The following is a 21,226-nucleotide window of genomic DNA, read 5'->3' as shown; positions in this document are numbered from 1 at the left end:
TTACACTAAGGGTGGCGGGGAAGGTGCGGGCGGCAGGCGTACGGCGCCCGCACCTTCCCCGCCACCCTTAGTCGTCCCGCCCCGTCGCCCCCGTACCGCGCAGGCGTGGACTCAGTTAAGCGGTCGGTCTATAATTGCTGTTTGTTTAATTCTACTAAATAATTAGCTGAACTACTACTAGGTAACTAATAATTTAACTGTTTAGGCACACTTTGTAAAAATAAAATACGTTTTGTTGAGGCCTAGGCTCCTTATTTCTAGTGGTGCAGGGATGCCTAAGTGGATCTTCAATGAAGACTTATTATTTTAACTTGTGTACAAGATATATTTGTAAAATTAAATTAAATTAATACAAGTAAGAGTTTGTCGTTCAACGTATTTTGGAAGATTGCCGTTGGCTGCTGTCGGCGGACGTTATATACGCATCCGATCGTTGCCGATCTTCGAATTTCGGACGCAATCGGCCGTCCATGACGTCACATAAGATGCGTTCTGAACACGTTTATTACAACTACATAAACTAAAATACAAATTTATAATAACGAGAAATAATAAAACAGAGATCTACTTACTTCAATTGTATATTTAAAGATATCACTTTAATAAACACAGAACAGATAATAACATTTTAACGATATAATTAATATTGTATGTAGGTAATTTAATACAATAATAAATTAATAATCTGTGGAATGCTAATCTTAAATTGTGATGTTGGCACAACTTACCAATACTACCTACATAAGAAAGCTTGATAAAATAGTGTTTTTCGCGGACCAAAACATACAAGGTTTTTATTACACACAATGCTCCAGAAGAAGCGAGAAACAGTCTCAATATACTTAAGTTTCAACATTCTAAAATTTTTGAGTAGTGCCTAATGCCCATTTCATAAATAATGCGAGCATCGAAATCCATACAAAATATAACACCGATTGGTAACAATGGTATCAAAAAATTCATCGTTTAGGTCATTGGCATCAAATTTTTATCCGACATCACATAAAGATAGATGTAGTGCATAATTATTTTCCATCGTATTTTCTCCGAAACGTTCGTATTTGTCATGCTACTTCATTCAACCTCAATACTTTTTGTACTGAGACTGAATACTGAATGAAATAGCAAGACACGTTTGTACGTTTCCGTGAAAATACGATGGAAAATAATTATGCACTAGATCTGTATTTATTTTTATTTAGTCATATTGACGTTATAATTTGATGGTGGCCAAGTAATTAAACAACCTGAATTTATGAAATGGGCTTCAGTCTTAGCAAATACAACAAAGTAATAATACTCGAACGAATGTATAATTATCATCTAATCAACATACTTGTGGCATAGATAAGGAATTACTTAGCGCGACTTATCGGATTTAATGAATTTGTCGAGTTCAGCGTCGCTGGCCGGGTCCACCTGGGAAAGCTGGCGGAAACTCTCGTCGTCTACGAAGCAGATCTCGTGGCCGTCTGGAAATTCAATCATGATTTAACACCGTATATTGAGTATACCTAACAATGTTACAGTATTAACTTTAGTTGGTGGGTACATTCGTTCATAGGTCAATGAGATTTGCTTTCAAGGGAACTTAAGTGAGCGGAAAACACAGGTTATATATTATCCACTGTAAAAAAAGCAAAAAAATCACACAAGAGGGAGATCAAATGGCAGTCGCTTTTAGATAAGTCGGGCATGATTAGATGCTCGTCGTATAGGCAGGAGCGATAGCTTTTTATCTTGAAATTATGTTCCGGCGCCATTTTACCGTTACAATATATTTGTTTTTCTTGTATGCTTACCTGAGTCGGCAAAGATAATGACGCGCACGGTGGCTTTCCCTGGGGTGTCGAGCGCGAATAGCGCGATGAGGGGGGTGAGAATCTTCCCTTTGGCAGCCTGGATCTTGCTGTCGATGATTGAGTGATCTTGGAAGTGGAACCATGATCGGGCGAGATTATCAGGTGCTTACCTGGGTCAGCTAGGATGATGACACGTTCGGGAGCCTTCCCCAATGTGTTCAGCAAGGTGAGTGGGGCGAGAATCTTCTCGTTGGCGGCCTATATCTTGCTGTCGATGATTGGCTGATCTCGGAAGTGGAACCATGATCGGGCGAGATCATCAGGCGCTTACCTGGGTCAGCTAGAATGATGACACGCACGGTGGCCTTCCCGGGAGTGTCCAGCGAGATGAGGGGGGTGAGGATCTTCTCGTTGGCGGCCTGAATCTTGCTGTCGATGATCGGCTGCTCGTCGCAGATACAGACAGACCATAGCTTTCTGTCTTCCTACATGTCCGCATGTCCGGGAGATACTATTACGTGCTTTCAGCTAGAATGATGACGAGGACGGTGGCCTTCCCGGGGGTGTCTAGCGAGATGAGGGGGGTGAGGATCTTCTCGTTGGCGGCCTGAATCTTGCTGTCGATGATCGGCTGCTCGTCGAAGATACAGGCGAGCACCATAGCTTTCTACCTTCCTACATGTCTGGGAGATACTATTACGTGCTTACCTGGGTCAGCTAGAATAATGACGCGGACGGTGGCCTTCCCGGGGGTGTCTAGCGCGATGAGGGGGGTGAGGATCTTCTCGTTGGCGACCTGAATCTTGCTGTCGAAGATACAGGCGAGCACCATAGCTTTCTACCTTCCTACATGTCCGGGAGATACTATTACGTGTTTACCTGGGTCAGCTAGAATAATGACGCGGACGGTGGCCTTCCCGGGGGTGTCTAGCGAGATGAGGGGGGTGAGGATCTTTTCCTTGGCGGCTTGAATCTTGCTGTCGATAATCGGCTGCTCGTCAAATGGGCAGGCGAATGCTATGCGGCCGTAGGCCTTTGCTCGGTTTATGGGTTCCGCTGTAAAATAAATAAAATACGTTTAAATTAAGAAAGAAAACTGGACTAGACTGTATCTTACAGTAATGTTATTCTTGTTGAATTATGGATTAAACTGTAGTTCGCTAAGTTCGTGAACAATAGGTATTAAAACCACTTGACTTTAAGACTGATACACGTGTGATGTTGATGTGTTATGACACGTGTGATGGCCACTTTAGCCAAGTCCTTGTTCTAGTGCCTACAATACAAGATTTATTGAATATACTATGTAGGACTAGGTTGCTCAGTGTAATATTTTTGTTTCTCTAGCCTTGTGCCGCCAACCATACAACATTATAGCTAAGGAAGTTAGTTAGAATATTGTTGTATTTTCAATTAGGTTTAATTTCATTTGTTCATAATTTTACGAGACAAATGAAATGCCACCTACTTTGTTTTCAATTAAGGTTGACATTCCGTCGAAACTGAGTGTACATCCTAATGTACATTGGGCGGCACGAGGCTAGCGGACATTCTTGCACATATTACATAATATTTTATCCAGCTCAGCTAATATGTTTAAATAGCCATACCTAGTTGCTACAAATTACACAAACAGCAGAAAGTAACATAAAAATAAAAAGTGAGATATGTGTAAATAGAAGAAGGAAAAATAAAAGATGATATTATAATAAAGGTAATAAATAGTAAAAGTATGAGGTTTTAAAAAAAGGAAAAACAACAGATTTTTAAGGATTGGCAACGCCCACTGTTACATCTGGATTTATCTTTAGGCGGGCTGTTACTGGTTTGCACCGACCCGCGATTAGGAGCCCATTTCTCGAACGATATTAGACTAATATCAAAGACATATGTAACTTCGTATAAGATGAATAAAGTCTAAGGAAAAAACGTGCCGCGGAAATCAAGAAAAAGTCATTCTCGGATAGATGCCGCACACACTTTTAGCCTATACTCGGCTAGATGGCGTGACGACACCGTTTCATATTTAACAATTTTAACACATAGATATCAGTGAATGAACATGGATCAAAATGATATAAAAATAATAAAATCATTTATCCATATATATATTTTTTTTGATAATTTTAAACGTTTTTATTTTGAGTTTTAGTCGTGCGTCGATTGAATACAAAATTTACAATGACAGGACCCCTTTATACTTACTATCTATTCTTTTTGCTAATATTAATAATCGACGAACTGTCAAATCGTATGGGTTGTCATGACAACACACTTATAATATTAGACTAATATCGTTCGAGAAATGGGCCCTTGGTATAAAATATATCAAATTACCAATTTCAACAAGCTCAAGCTTGGCCTGGTCCTCACTGAAGCCCACGACCACGGATTTGTCCTTCTTCTCGAAGATCTTGAGCGTCAGCAGGCCGTTCCAGTAGGCGATGGACCTCGCCAGGTTAGAACAGGCCAGGGACACCTTTTGGACTGGGTCTGAAAGAGAAAGCAAATAAGACTATTATGATCGGTTAATTCCGACTGTTTTTGCAAAGTAAAGGTCATAGACCTTAGTGTATGTATTTATTAGTACAACATAGTGTATGCTATTTTCTCAAATTTGTTAGCTCTTTTATCGTGCATGTTACGATATTATGAATAGGTACGATGGCTAACGAAGATATGCAATATGAGCATAGGTATCTAGGTATTAACAAATTGCTTTGGTAATCATAATCAAAAATAAAAATAAGTCAAAACATTGTGCGTACGTTTCCGGAACATAACCCTTAAATCGACACAAAAATCGGAACCTTGAACTCTTGTTTTCGATTTCGAGCGCTCGCAAGTCAAAAATTGGCCCCAGAATCAAATAAAGTGTTTAGATTATAATTATACTCTGAGGGCAACTAATTCGTATACCGCCACACAACGAGTAGGTGTTTGATTGCACACAAACGAAAATGGAAAGTTTTTGCAATTTATTATCATAATATCTACTTATGTGTCAACTTGAGCGGTAAACATAATATTCACCAGCGCATCACCAATTTTAGGAGCATGACAAACGAAAGATAGACTTATCTCTCAATGCTTCATGCACAAATACCGTGAAACTTTATTATTTGTTTGCATAATACTTAATTTATTCTTACAGACACATGTGTAAACTTGTATTGTTATTATGAAATAATTCATAAAAAATATTGTCTTAACTAAAATAAAACTGAAACCAAGTCTATTTAAGAAATAAAACTATCATAACTACTGGGACACTCTCCTACAATTTAGGGGGGAATTAAATCTTCTCGGGTCAGAGGTGTAGGGTTAGAGCGGCGTAGCATTATCGCGTATCTTTATCTTTACTTAAAACTTAAAACTGTATACTATAGGTAGGTACTGTATTTAAAACATTATTCTGCTACCCAGACAGCACTCATATTTCACTTTATCTAGGTCCTAGATCCTAGGATAAGACTGATATCTAACAGAAGTCAGTCGAATGCTTATCACTATCTAATAGCGTGACAAAACGCATGTACACTTGATACAATCTTTTTATACTTATCTTTGTTGAGATGGCTTTTATCATTAGCAATTGTTATGATTGAATGCGAGGAAAATTAAAATGTTTCGGCAGGTAAAGAAATAGCCTAAATAGATGCCAATGAAGTATAACAATTTGTCATGGTCAGGTCAGGACTGTAAATAATGAACATTTCATGGTAATATGAACAATAGGTTTTTATAGTGTTTGCAAAATAAGTCGTCCGATGTGGAATAAGATTTTGTTTAAGAAAATATGTTATTTTTAAGAATCTTTTGCATTCAAGTATTCGTTGTTGTTGTACAGTCACCTGCAATAATATGTTACCCTTCGAAGCCCGCAAAAATATGTGACACGCTCTTATGACTCTACTAATAAGATGGTGTCAGATATTTTTGCGCCCTTCGTTGTGTGACATATTATTGCAGGTGACTGTACAAGGTCATACAGATGCTTTTCTATTTACTTTTGCTAAGTGTACTCGGTAGTATGCCAAGTTTTCTTAATTATTTACAATATCTGGGAGAGAACATATAAAAACTCAAAAATGTGCATTTTCCAAGAAATAAGACCTAGCTAGATCGATTTTTCGCCCCCGAAAATCCCCATATAGCAAATTTCGTCGAAATCCTTAAGAGCTGTTTCCGAGATCCCCGAAATATATAAATAAATAAATAAACAAGAATTGCTAATTTAAAAGTAGGTATTAGATTACTAGTCAGTTAAATGAGTAGTAAGCTATTAGTGAATGTATTTGTATAACTTTTTGAACGCCACGCCTACCGTGTGCGGCGCATCATCGTTGAATGATTCACGGTTAGTTTCACTAGACATATATAAATATCGGGAGCTCGAAACCATTATAAAAGGTAATCCCGTTTTATATTCCTGTCGATATAAGTGAATCTTCTCGGAATGCACGAAGATTGATATTGGGCTGCAGCCACGCACTTCAGTTAACGTTAAATTACCTTTTCCAACAGGCTCCGGCTTATCAACAATGAAGAATTTGTATCCACCAGGTGCTTCCAAGTATTTAATCCCATTCTGTTGCTTCACGGGCCAATTATTGGTTGCAGCTCTCTGCAGACTCTCGCTAGACTGTATGGTGAGGCCGATAAAGTCATTGCCTGTCTCGTAATGTGTGATCCCGTAGTTGTATGTAAGCTCAACGACAAAATGTGTGTCCTCAGGGCCGTAGCCCACCATAGTCTTGCTCCATCTGTTTGCATATGGTCTGTGAAATGGAAAATAATTATGTTAATTATGTATGTCATGGAGAGGAGGATGGGGGAGGATCGTGCTGTGAGAAGAGCGTATGTGGGGCACCCGGGCGGAAAACGTCCGTCCGGGCGTCCCAGATAGCGCTGGAGTGACGAAGCCGAAAAAGACCTGTCCACCATCGGAATACCCAACAGGCGCGAAGTGGCGCAGAATAGGGCAGAGTGGCGCTCTCTTGTGTCAGAGGCCAAGATCCTCTTTGGGTCACTGAGCCAGTGATGTATGTATGTATGTATGTATGTCATAACAGGGGCCTTTCAAATTAATAAATGATTACCAGCAGCTGCATACACTTGTACTTTCTGTTTAGGTGCATCCACAGTGCAGGTAACTTATGTGGAGCCACACTATGCAACACGGTAACATCAGGTAACTTACCTAGTTACTTACTGTTGTACAGTTTTGATCCACAGTTGCTCCACAAAAGTTAACAATGGTGTGGAATTGTGGAAATTGTGGATGCACCTAATAGCCTCCTAAGGCCCAAGGTCCTACCTATAGCACTTATTCAGTTCGATGAAATTTAAATCATATTCAATTGGAACAGTCGCATTTGTTTTGTTTCGTTCAATTTTCAAACAAAACCAAAATCAACTATATTCCCTGCACTAAAGGTTCAAATTTTAGTGGCAAATTCTGGATTTTTCATTTGTATGGCTGGACCTTAAGAGGATAGAAGGATTTAATAAAAAAGCATGCAAGTGTAGCAAATCAATGGTATGTTTGACTTCAAACATCTCTCTTAAATCCTCATTTTTTTTTACCATTAGAAAGATATGCAATCACGAAACACCTTATCAATTTATCCAATATACTATCAGATGCAATCTATATTAAAAAAACCGGTCAAGTGCGAGTCGAACTCGCGTCCCAAGGGTTCCGTACTGCACACATTTTTGAACGAGCGAGCAAAGCGAAGTTCTTAAGTACATACATTCAATTGTTCATTCAATTGTTCCACATACGGCTGGCTAGGGGCACGCCCTAGCTTTTTCGTGTTTTTGCGCAATATATATTTTTTAATTTTGTTCAAGTATTGTGTTAAGCATAGTGCCTACATTTTTTTGCATTGGTTAGGCGTATCGCTGTTATTTCAAGATAACAGGGCTATAACCGCGAAAATCGAAGTTCGCAAATTGCTAGCATTTCTCTCTGTCACTCTAATTACGGTTTCATTGGAGTAAAAGAGAAATCTCCGCAATTTGCGAACTTCGGTGTTTGCGGTAGACCCTCTGAATCTCTGATATACGGCAGTTCAGCCTTCGCATTTAGCTACTCGTACTTAAACCAATTACATATATTATTTGTTATTATTATTTGTTCTGTTTGAGCACTAACCTCCTACAGCTCATCCTTCGACCTTACGTGGAGGCGCACCTCTCTCGGATGCTTCAGGCCTTCGGCCCAACGCAGAGCTTGGCCTTCGACCTTCGCACTAGCTGTCCACACCACGTTTCACGTAAACAATTGCGGTTGTGGCCCTGATAGAGCTTATCCGTAATTCTTATTCTTAAGTCCGGCTCACGCTTAATTGCAGACTTCTTATACGTTTTTCCAGTAATCTATAGGTATCGGGCCCAATCGCTTAGCAAAAGATAGAACAAAATCGACGATCTCCTTTGCAGGAAGCATGCACATGGCCCATATAACCATTCCAGTCGCAGAATCACAAAGTGGTAACTAAATGTCAGATGTGTCGTAACAGAGTCCACACAATGTGTCTAGAATTGTTTCGAAACAAAGTGTCGTCGCCGTGTCTACACTTTTCCGTAACAAGGTGTCGACACATTTGTGTGCACTTTGCGTGCGGTTTGCGACTAAATCTGACAGCAAATTTGTGACAGCAAATGTCAATATAAAATACCTCTTGAAAACCAAGGTTTGTCAAACTACTATTAGTGTCTCGTGTGCTCGTAATTCTAGTAAGTCATCATGGGCAATGCAAATGATAATAATCGACCGAAACCATATAAACACCCAACACCCGTCAACCTTTTACAGAAACGTTTTTAAAGAAATTCAATAAGCTACTTAGGTCAGGCAACGAATGCTCCAAAAATTGTAGAGGGAAATGCTCGGAACACAATTTTTGACTCCGTAACTCGGTTTGACAAGTTAGGAGGTGAACATATCAAAAGTCCCCGGCCGTAGCCCTTGAGCGGGGGGGGAGAGAGGGGGCTTTGAAGGTCCCATTTTCCCGTTTTTCGATTATATCTCGGAAACTATGCATCTCAGCGACATGGCCACTTATACAAAATGAAAGGTAATTTAATTTGTTACAAGTTTATTCCGTCAATTTTTTCGATATGTTGAATAGTTTTTGAGATATCCGCTCTTGAAAGTTTATTTAGGGCTCTCAATTTTATCTTGATATATCTATATCAGTGAAGGTGCTAGGCCGTGTTTGGTATCGTTTTCGTATAAATCTGGGGTGCTGAATCCATTTAAGATATCACATTGATACCATTCCACAAAATAAAAATAAATCTTTTTAGGGTTCCGTACCTCAAAAGGAAAAAACGGAACCCTTATAGGATCACTCGTGCGTCTGTATGTATGTCCGTCTGAATACACAAAATAGTTCTTTACCTATAGATGACAGGAAAACCTATTAGAAATGTGCAGTCAAGCGCGAGTCGGACTTAATGTACGGAACCCTTAATACGCGAGTCCGACTCGCACTTGGCCGGTTTTTTTGAAACTCTTCTTGACGCTTAACCGCTGAACCGATTTCGTTGAAATTTGGTATAGAAATAGTTTGCGTCCCGGAACAGGACATAGGATAGATCTTATAACCAAAATCATCTTTTGAAGGTGTGAAAAGTGGCGTGGAAATTTGTACGGGAAATCAATAACCGCTGAACCGATTTATATGAAATTTGGGATGGTCTACATCTTTGATTTAGTTAAAAATGATGAAAAAACATGACTTCAAACCTAAACTTAAACAGTATTAACTTCAAGAAGTCAATTCTGAATTCCCCCCTACACCTCATTTCACACCTTTGAAGGGTGATTTTTGAGATAACTTATTATATCCTGTCTCGGGACTCAAAATATATGTGTACCAAATTTAAATTAAAACTGTTCAGCAGTTTAAGCGTGAAGAGGAGTTTAAAAGAAAGTATTTTAATAACTTTATATGTTTTTACTTCGGAATGGTGTCAATGTGATACCTTAACTAAATTTGGTACTGCGAATTTATACGAAAACGATACCAAACATGGCCTCATAGCTTTACTGTTGTAGAAGTCAAAATAAAATTGAGAGCCCTAAATTCTTATTACTTGGCCAAACTTGTGTAGAAGGAAAAGGTAAAATAAAAGTCTTCGGCAGGAATATAAGACACAAATATATTTTTTTTTTGCGTTACTATTTCATTCATCAAATATAAACATACCTTGATTATACTATTCTAGTGAGATCCTCATAGATAAACAAAAACATTTACTTAAAAAATTACAAGGTCGAAATGTCACGGAACTCTTTTTTTTTTTCCTTTATTAAGGGGCTTTTTCGATTGAACGAATATGTCACCCCATAAAAAACAGACTTAATTAACAAAGTTAAAAGAAAGTAAATAGCTACATCTAGTTTAATTACATCACACATTTCTGTCCCTCAGACCGCACTTAACAATATTTAGTACCTTTTCAACAACCTCAGACATGGGGTTCGAAAGGTAGGTATTACATAACCCAATGGAACTGTCATTGTCATGAAATATCTGTCTTCTAAGTCGCTCATTTCGGACACACTCCATTAAAATATGATACACATCCTCGACGCGATTACATAAGGTGCATAATTCCGAATTCACTTTACGCATGAGGTAGGCGAACTTATTCAATGGAATGTGTCCAGAGCGCAATCTCAATAATAAAACTAGATCCTGCCTACACAACACACTATTATCAATCCAAGGAGAATTAAAGGGTTGTGGCTGTATTGCCTTATACCAAATACCTTTGTCCCTAGATCTCTCGTCGAAATATTCCTTCCACAATTCGCGACACTTTAATTTGACTAAATGTAAACAGTCATTATTGCCCCCATATAATGTTTCAAGTGAAATTCAATGCCATCGCTGCATGCCTGTTTTGCTAATGCATCAGCTGTCTCATTGCCACTTATACCTACATGCGATGGAATCCATTGCAATATTATAACTTTTGCCATAGATTTAGTAATATGTGAAAAATATAAACTTTTATGACAAAAAAAATCTGGACACAATTTAAGAATCACCCAATTGCGTCGAGGAATCATCTGTATTTTTGCATGTTTCATTACCTCCTCGCTTCTTTTTTGTCCTTTGTATTCTGTAGCAATTTGTTAGATCTGAAAATAAAGATAACTTGCGTCGTCACGGATGTCGATTTATAGGTTTTAGGGAGTGCAGAATTCGAAAACGATGATCATTTTATAATCCAAGATGGCGGCTACGTATTTTGTCATAAAAGTGGAATCCAAAATAGTCATCATTTTCGAAATCTGCGCCCCCCAAAACCTATAAAACGACACCCATGACGACTTTTATGACAGTGCATGGCCGCCATTTTGGATTCCAAAATGGTCATCATTTTCGAAAGCGGGGCCCCCTAAAACCTATAAAACGACATACATGACGACTTTTATGACATAGTGCATGGCCGCCATCTTGGAATCCAAAATGGTCATCATTTTCGAAATCTGCGCCCCCTAAAACCTATAAAACGACACCCATGACGACTTTTATGACATAGTGCATGGCCGCCATTTTGGAATACAAAATGGTTATCATTTTCTAAATCTGCGCCCCCCAAAACCTATAAAACGACACCCATGACGACTTTTATGACATAGTGCATGGCCGCCATTTTGGATTTCAAAATGGTCATCATTTTCTAAATCGGGGCCCCCTAAAACCTATAAAACGACATCCATGACGACTTTTATGACATAGTGCATGGCCGCCATCTTGGAATCCAAAATGGTTATCATTTTCGAAATCTGCGCCCCCTAAAACCTATAAAACGACACCCATGACGACTTTTATGGCATAGTGCATGGCCGCCATTTTGGATTCCAAAATGGTCATCTTTTTCAAAATTGGGGCCCCCTAAAACGTATAAAACGACATCCATGACGACTTTTATGACACAGTGCATGGCCGCCATTTCGGATTCCAAAATGGTCATTATTTTCGAAATCGGCACTCCCTAAAACCTATATATCGACACCCATCTCGACTTTTATGACAAAGTGTTTTGCTACCATCTGCATGCAAGACATTTCTATTATTTTTACGTACAAAAATGGCCCCCTGTCAACTTTCAATCGAGATTTAATCGATAATTTATTCGATTAATATTCAGATTAATTCAATTTCAATCTATGTTAGGTCGACTAAACTAATCGCGATTAAAATTTGAGAATTAACTTTTTTTATTCCATTAATTAGTCGAATAAACAGTTAATCGATTAATGCCCATCTCTGACCACGGCATTTTTACACTTTGAGAATATCTGAAAACAAATCAACACAAGGAGCCATTTTGCAAATCCAGTAACATACCAGTAACTTTGTTATTACTTTTGACAGCGCGTGTCATGTGTCAACACAGAGTCGACACAAAGTCGAAACATTTGTGACTGCAATATTTCTCAGCCTTGAACCATATTATTTATACATCATAATTAACAAGTTTCGTAGTATGTAAAGCGTTATTTCTGTTATTTAAGTATAGTATACGCATCGAAGTACTAAAAATGCTTCAAATAATATAGTTATGAACACAGGCACTGAGAAGTAAACAATTTCATTTCCGGCTAAACTAAAACAATGTGGTGGCGCGTTGATTATATTACACTTAGTTTATCAAATCACTCGAGCAGTTTAATTCCCCATAATAATTTAAGTCATATTGTAATATAAATGCAAACAATATATAATTACGTCTTGTAATCCGTTTAAGAGATGGCGTATTAATGTCACTTATTTTTATTTAAGTATTTTTCCATCTGACAGTTTCCATTTGACAGGAACAAAATGAACGAATGAACGAATGATTTTGGCATAAAGTAGTCGCAAACCCGAAACAATGTGTGCACACGGCGACCACACTTTATGTCACTTTGTGTCATGTGTCGACCCTTCCCCATTTCTGGTAACTGTGTCGACACGGCGACGACTCTGCGACTGGAATTGTGACCGAAACAGATGGTGTCGACACAAGATGTGTCAACACCGCGTCGTAACGGCGACTGGAAATGGTTGTATGGGGGCTCCGGGGCTTCAGGGCCTTCGATCTTCGCATTCAGACACTTGTACTATAATTGTTCTGTGTTTGAGCACTAGCCTTCGGCCGTGCGTTTCAGAAAGTCTCTGGGGGACGCTTCGGGCCTTCGGCCCTACGTGTAGCTCAGCCTTCGGCCTTCGCAAAAGCTGTCCACACCACGTTTCACGTAAACCATTACGTCTGTGTCCCTAAAACAGCCCAACCGCGTTTTTTTTTCTTAAGTCCGACTCACGCTTGACTGTAGATGTCTAATAGGTTTTCCTGTCATCTAGAGGTGAAGAACTATTATGTGTATTTTTTTCAAAATTTTAGACCCAGTAGTATCGGAGTTAAGGGGGGGATGGTCATTTCTTAAATAACTTCTAAACTATTTCATACAAAATTATAAAAAAAAATATATTTGAGATCCTCAAAGTAAGCCCTTTCATTTAATATGTAACACGATATGGTTTGCAAAACTTTGTTTTTTAATTCTCTCATACTCTCCCTAAAAGTGCCCCCTATGCTTAAAATTCATTTGTTTTTATTACATGTCCGTCTTTGGGTCACAGACTTCCATATGTGTACCAAATTTCAACTTCATTGGTCCAGTAGTTTTTGAGCAAATAGGCTGTGACAGACGGACAGACAGACGCACAAGTGATCCTATAAGGGTTCCGTTTTTTCCTTTTGAGTTACGGAACCCTAAAAAAGATAATAGGAGATTCAAATCAAGATTATAAAATATAGATAATTAGGCTTGAATTAGAGCAAAGTTCTCGGTCGATTGAAATCATTGCTTATCAATTATCAATACTATCTCTACAGGATATTAAAGGTTTAATATCATAAAATAATTGAATCATAGTAATGAAAGTAAACTTCATACTCTTTTTTTGTAGGTACCTACTTAATAAATTGATTCCCTATCTTCATACTGTTTATACAGAATATCTGCATCAGATATTTGTTTAATAAGAATATCAATTATTGGAAAAAAACTAAATTGGCATGTTTTATTTCCAATTATGACATAAATATTTATTTGATTTATGCTAAAATATTGTTTTTAAATAGGTACAAATGACAAATCCATGGAAAAAAAGTAAAAATAAATTTTACAACATGATGACACACAACACCTACTGTAGTTAGTATTTTTCTATTTCTGTAAAATACCTATTCAATTTAGTTAAGATATATTTAAAAACTAAGGCAAGTAATGTTTAAACTAGGTAATCTATTTAATGACTTACCCATTGCAGGCTGCTTCACACCCTTCGCTGAATTCCTCATGACGAAGTACCTAATAAAATAGCACGTTTAATTAGCAATATACTCAAATGGATAACATTAATGACTCCCAAGTGACTAAGCACATTCAGACAGCCTTTTTGTAAGTTTTAAACACAGGACAGGAGCGCTACTATCGAAATTTGGGTTGACCTATCACAGCGTAACATTAAACTGCATTTTAAACCGTAAATGTACGTGTATAAAACCGAAGTTTAGTTATTAGATACGCCGCGTTATGACCGGTTGTGTTGGTTGTTTACATCGACCTTGAAGCTTCACAGGAGCAATTATAATGGGCTTATAACTACAGCGAGGCTAAGTTATCTATTGCTAACTTGTCTAAGGCAAATACATATTTTATAGCAATAAATTACCTTCATTCCCAAGATGTCTCGGTAGAATTTTGCTGTAAGGGTCCTGTCAGCCACTTTAAACACGAAATGCAACGCACGACCGCTCACCATTTTGATGCAATGTAAGTCTTAGAATAATTAGTGAGAATCTATAGAATATTAGACGTAAAGTCGTTAATAATATTTATCACAGATTATTACGGTCACGTCCACAGTACGCGGCGTATGACAACCGAATGACAGAGGCGCGAATGACGCATGACATTGACACGCGCAGCCATGCGTTCATAAACCGATTACTTCCATAACCATAGGACGCATTCTTTCTTTTTTTAGAGTCAGTCCATGAAAAGTCTGCAGCGGATTTGATAGCCCACGCAGTGCACGTGTTATTTTAAACGTCAAACTTCTATGAAATTATGACGTATAAATGACACTTGCACTGCGTGGGCTATCAAATCCGCTGCAGACTTTTCTTGGTCCGACTCTACCCGACTACGGCAACGTTTAAAAGGAGGGTTATGCACATTTATTTGTATAATATAGTCTGGCAAACACAACTTGTCAGTCAGTAAGAACCAGGAAAATTATAATCATCCGTACTAGCATAAGACAAAGATAGTATAATTACATATCTAAGTAGGTACAGATTGTTCTTTTGACGAGATAAGATAAAATAAATATTGATTGCAATCAAATAATTAGGTACAGTCGTTCACCTGTAATAATATGTTACTCTTCGAAGGCCGCAAAATATGTGACACACTCTTATGGCTCTACAAATAACATCGTGTCAGATATTTTTGCGGCCATCGTTGCCTACAAACATATTATACCTACTGTATCTATACCTACCGTGGATAATGCAAGATTATATCTCTATTACTGGGTATTAAATGCCTAATTTATTTTATTACTATTATTTACTTGTCACATTTGTGAACAGAATATAATACCTATATCACCCCGAAAAGACGTGACGCGCCGTGACTTTTAGTTCTCTGAGTATATTTTTTGCAACAGTCATTGTTGGAAGTTTTCATGGATTAAGCTAGATATTATTATGCCTGCCGAGGAATATACCTACGTCCTATAAGTCACGTATGTAGGATGTTCTAACGTTATCAGTGGCGGATTTGTAGTATTTGCCGCCCTAGGCCCCAGACCTTGTAGCCGCCCCTTTCTCAGCATCAGCACCCATCATATTGACTACATTTAGGTCAGGCAACGAAAAGGTATAGAGGGAAATGCTTGGGACACATTTTTAACTTAGTAACTTTATTTGGACTCGTTACCTAGGAGGTGAACATATCAAAAGTCCGCAAATACTTATTCATTTTAAGTGACAGTTTTACCAATAACATTGACTTTTTATGTACCTACCATGTATTTGTAAAACATTAAAAAAATCTAAAAAAGAAACATAACAAAAACATTTTTTTTGCTATAGGTACCTATAAACACTCATATAACATTTTTCCTAAAATTATATTTTTTTTTTATTTTCTTATTTCCCCCCAAAATTGACCTCCATATTTAAAATTCATTTATTTACGTTACACGTCCATCTTTGGGTCACAAACTTACATATGTGTGCCAAATTTCAACTTAATTGGTCCAGTAATTTCGGAGAAAATAGGCTGTGACAGACGGACAGCCAGATGCACGAGTGATCCTATAAGGGTTCCGTTTTTTCCTTTTGGCTTCAACAATCTGCGAAATCGACGAAACACTCGCGTTCGCGGCTTCGCGCCGCGATTCGCGCACAAGTAAGTATGGAGGGCCCTCAAGATATCGAAAAACTTGTAGCAAATTTAACCAGCTTTCATTTTGTATAATGATCATGTCGTTCAACGCATAGTTTCCGACATATAAGCGAAAAACCGAAAAATGTGACCTTCAAACCCCTCTCTTCCCCCGTCTTAAGGGCTACGGCCGGGGACTTTGTTCACCTCCTAGATAGTCCAAATAAAGTTAGGTACGAAGTCAAAAATTGTGTTTCAAGCATTTCCATCTATAGGTAGGTACCTTTTTTTGAGAATTCGTTGCCTGGCCTAATTTTGAGTTATTTTTTGTTATCATCAGCGATTTTTTTGTAACAATTTGCCGCCCCTAATATCTTGCCGCCCTAGGCCCGGGTGTACTGTGCCTTATGGGAAATCCGCCACTGAACGTTATGATCGCAATCGCATATAATGCGGGCCAATGGTCCCATAATACAGAGTCACACCAGTGTATCGGCGTTAGATAATATGGGCCGATCCTATGTAGGTAAAGCCTGGCCAGTAATATATGATCATTTGTACCTCCCGCCCCTTCTTACTTACTTACCTACTCGTAATATGAACACCCCCTTTAGATATACCCCTAAATATGGCCATGTGATCGTCTAGCTAGTGGTTAGGACCCCTCTGAAGTGAACCGCGGTAACCTCAAATTCTTTAATGAGTATCAGCTAAACTTTGGACTCTGATTTTATTTATTATTAGTATTATTACCTATATTTTATAAACAGATATTTATGGTAATAAATAATTATTTATGGAAGTAAGAAATAATCTAAAGAAAATTATTCAGAATTTATTAGTGCAATGTAAATGTTGGTGTAAAATTTACTATAATGTATTTAAGTATCACATCATTGTATGATGATATAAATATATAAAAATGTTGTTGGTAAAATCCTGCCACACCTATTAAGCTTCCGGGATAACATAGAAGCAGCACTCCTGAGATAAGCTCTTTTACACCCTAGCATTTCAAGGTTAATTATAATTAACTATCATCTTCTAAACGATGTGTGATTTAATCACACGTGCTGCTCCGTACGCCCGATGCAGGTCTGGAAGCTCTTAGTCCGATTTGCAAGTATTAATCGGAACACCTACCCTACCAGTTTAGCCAGAAGGGCTATGACCAACACTTCGTAACCTAAACGCACCTAGATGATGATGAAAAGAAGTGTCAAAGTATCCATCAATCATCATAATTACTTATCTTTTTTATGTTCAAAAGCTAGGGATGCTAATCCCTTAGTCCCATTCCCCAGAGCTGATAATCTAGACAGAATTCCTAGTTTTCTAGATGTATAAACGAAGTACCGAGTTTATTTGCTAACTATACATGTTTTATCCACTCAACCGTCCGGCCCGCGAGACTGTTTTCCTGTCAACCGTCCGGGTTTTTTTAGCGACGCACGCCCCGCGCAGCGCATTCACAACTTTCTACAAAAATTATGACTACACTGCCATCTAAATTTTTTTAGGGCTAACTATTTTATTAGGCTACGTTGTCCCATCAAGAGAATTAGGAAATAATGCCGAAATATTCCGTTAGATGGCTCTGAAATCAATTCTTTCTTCCACCCCTTTGGATAGTAAGGTTCCCGCGGACGGTTAAGAGCATATTTTTTTCGGATACTATGCTATCGTCGGACGGTCAAGTGGTTATGAGACTGAAATATCAAGATGAGCATTATTTCACTCAAAATTCCCATTGGACTACTCTTGTCTGCCAAAGGGGTCCCTAAAACAGAACCAATCTTCGATCCTTCCATCTCAGACTAGCCTGCACTCCTAAACCCAGCTTGATATTTAATTATTGATTATGAAATACCATGAAAAATAGGTTGAACTACTCAGTACCTCGTCCCTACACCAGACAACCAGAAATGAAAAATAAAAATTTATAAAGCCGTTAATGATCCCCATATAAATTAGAAATTAGGAAGATTTAGGCAGATGAACCCTTCACCTTTTAAACACTCGTATTTTAAGATTAAGAAACCATATTTTTAAACCCTTAAAGAGAAATATATATCAACCATATCAATTGTATAAACCAGAACTAAAAAGGACCCTAATAAACGACAAAATGAGTGTGTGATTCTGCCCTAACTCTACCCATTGTCCCTAATGTAGTACATTCAAAGCATAGTTCGTTCTTACCATCGACCTAATGCTTTGTAATATACGCAAGTGTGGTCCCTACGAGAAGCTGTAACGTTCGGCAGGCGAAACCGAGAAGGCAACCTACAGGCCAGTGTATTTGACTCCCTCCTTATCGCCCGCGGGCATGGTGGATAAGAATAAGTCGCCCTATTCCGTGTATATAAGAGTATCAGTACCCTAGCACACACACGCACCAATCACGAGGGAAACTCTGCCGCAACAAAGACTAAGTGTAATATCAGTCACGACAGTAGCCTTTCCCCGCAACCAGCACTAGCATGAACCGGAGCACAGAAATATATAAATAAATTTAATAGGAGACCTAGTCTCAATTACTGTCGACTTCAGTGGGCAGGATTTACACCCAATGACGCGCACGTGACGTCCCCACATCCGTCTAAACAGCTGGGCCTTGAGACTAGTGAGATAATTCGTCTCTTATGTTGATATAGAAGAGACGCCAAGTCCTCTCAAACTTGAAGCAATAGACTCCTAACCATCCAATCCTTTGGCACCGTTAGGCGGAGTGAATGTTTAGCTGGACAAACTGTCAGTCCAAACAATGATCTGGCTTTTAAAATAGCAAAAATACCCCATAGAAAAACACTAAAAAACTAAGTTATCACTAAATTAAACTATGAGTTAGTGAAAAGTGAAATTCCCTTAAACACTGTCATCTATATTTAACGTTACGAGAATTTCTTCCCGCAAAACCAAACACAGACACTATTCCAAGCCCCGGCCATGCAACGACATTGTCACTGCATAATATGACAGCACTCAGAACACACAGTGTAGGAAACCTCACAATAACTAAAATCCCATACATGGCAGTAAAGAAACTCCACAACAGCCCATGTCCAGTCATAGCAAAAATACCCCATAGAAAAACACTAAAAAACTAAGTTATCACTAAATTAAACTATGAGTTAGTGAAAAGTGAAATTCCCTTAAACACTGTCATCTATATTTAACGTTACGACGATATTGTCTCCGTAAAACCAAACACAGACACAAATTCTAAGTTTAAATTTACCAGGATAATTCCAAGCAAAAACAAACACAGAAAAAGTAGCAGAGTAACTTCACTTACCAGTATTACGTTACGCCCGAAAACCAGAGTCACTGCTAGTCCGATGGTTGAAGAATGAATGATCCGAGTCGACGGTCCGCTCCGCCTTTTATACCTTTTTCTAGAGACGAACCGGCGACCTATGCGATATATTGGCGATTAAACGGGGACATACTTGCGACATACTGGCGTCCCGCGACATACTAGCGTCCCAATAGTGACATACCGGCGACAAGTTGCGACATTCTGGGGCCCATTGGCGACATGCGACGTACTGGCGACCTATTAGGGACCCACGACATTATGGCGACCCATCGGCGACATGCGACGTACTGGCGACCTATTAGGGATCTACGACATACCGGCGACCCATTGGCGACATGCGACGTACTGGCGACCTATTAGGGATATGCGACGTATTGGCGACCTATTAGGGACATGCGACTAGGGTCATAACGGCGACATATTGGCGACATAACGGCGACATATCGGCGACATAACGGCGACATATCGGCGACATAACGGCGACATATCGGCGACATAACGGCGACATATTGGCGACAAATTGGTGACATAAACGATGACACAATAGTGACATAACAGTGACTTATAGAGACAAACGCTATTCCAAAAATACCAGGGCACCAGAACTGAGGAAGAAGATATTAGCCTCGTGGCATGTAACGACGTTCGATTCAAGGAGAAAGATCATAAGCTCCATTTTGTTTACTAAGCCATATTCCTTAAATATTAACGTTCACAATTGCTTACTGCAAAGTATAAATCATGTCCCTTTCATTCATGCAGTTTAGAGAAAGATGGAGCTAATTTTAATGACGTCTACGCGCACATAGGCAGCAGACAACGTTCGAAAACATCACGTACGAATTTGTTAACATTATTTTACTTTGAGATATTTTAAGTTTATTTCTGAAAATCGTCCCTGTATTGAAGTATTTTATGTTTATTAGTATCAAATATATTATTTAAGACATCTGGGATCTAGAGGGTTAATTATTATAATATTTATTTTTGTCTTACGAATTCTAATTTCATGTTACGAAATTGTACTAGGGCATCAGCGTAACGGAACGTCGAGCTGTCATTAATGTCACTGTCAACTCAATACTATTTGTTGTTGGTTGTTTTCTGAAGGCTTATTTTGTTTATTTCTAAGCTAAAATAAGGATTAATTAAACAAAAATGCATCTGATAAATAATGAAACATGGAATCAAGTGCTTCAAGTTCCAATTGTTAGAATATTCAATGGAATCATGAACGAAATATGCGACCGCAAGGGACATTAGTTATTACAAGGTATTTCCTACTATTTTATGTGTTTTGTAATGAAAAATGAGGCCAATACTAGGCAATAGGCATACGACTAGTCACACATTGTCAAGAGGGCGCTGTTATTCTCATGTATAGGGTGCCAGTTCAGTATATATATGAAAACAATTGTTCCAGTGAAATTCCGCAACGTGGCGCGTGATCATATACCTATTACTCGTCAGGCTTTACCTAGGTATATTATTAGTAATTTGCGTGACTCTAAATTTATTTCAATTGGGAAGATACGATGTAAGGTTAGGTATAAGGTAGGGACTAGTAGTAGGATACTAAATTGTGTAATTACCCTAAAACAATTTAATAATCAAAATCCAATA

The 21,226-nt window shown here is 38.4% G+C and overlaps 1 protein-coding gene across 1 annotated transcript; it reads right to left on the bottom strand.

Moving 5' to 3' along the window:
- Positions 1–1,216: 1,216 nt before the first annotated feature.
- On the bottom strand, positions 1,217–14,665 carry LOC134792898 (glyoxalase domain-containing protein 4). Its single transcript, XM_063764338.1, has 6 exons — positions 14,558–14,665; positions 14,144–14,193; positions 6,318–6,583; positions 4,140–4,295; positions 2,682–2,858; positions 1,217–1,472 (listed from the first exon to the last, which is right to left on the bottom strand). The coding sequence occupies exons 1-6, from the start codon at positions 14,645–14,647 to the stop codon at positions 1,360–1,362; spliced, it is 852 nt and encodes a 283-aa protein (XP_063620408.1). The 5' UTR covers positions 14,648–14,665; the 3' UTR covers positions 1,217–1,359.
- Between the last annotated feature and the right edge of the window lie 6,561 nt (positions 14,666–21,226).

The sequence above is a fragment of the Cydia splendana genome, chromosome 8 (assembly GCF_910591565.1).
Source record: "Cydia splendana chromosome 8, ilCydSple1.2, whole genome shotgun sequence".
In the NCBI taxonomy this organism is placed as follows: Eukaryota; Metazoa; Arthropoda; class Insecta; order Lepidoptera; family Tortricidae; genus Cydia; species Cydia splendana.
Note: the sequence above shows the minus strand (reverse complement) of the source record. Positions and strands in the feature narration are given on the sequence as shown.

What these genes read in the sequence shown, in the direction of transcription:
- LOC134792898 (XM_063764338.1), bottom strand. Translation starts at nt 14,647, where the DNA reads ATGGTGAGCGGTCGTGCGTTGCATTTCGTGTTTAAAGTGGCTGACAGG. An exon ending in GCCGGAGCCTGTTGGAAAAG is followed by an intron (nt 4,296 to 6,317) that starts GTAATTTAACGT and finishes TTTCTCTTTCAG; the next exon opens with ACCCAGTCCAAAAGGTGTCC. An exon ending in CATTATTCTAGCTGACCCAG is followed by an intron (nt 1,473 to 2,681) that starts GTAAACACGTAA and finishes TTGAATTTCCAG; the next exon opens with ACGGCCACGAGATCTGCTTC.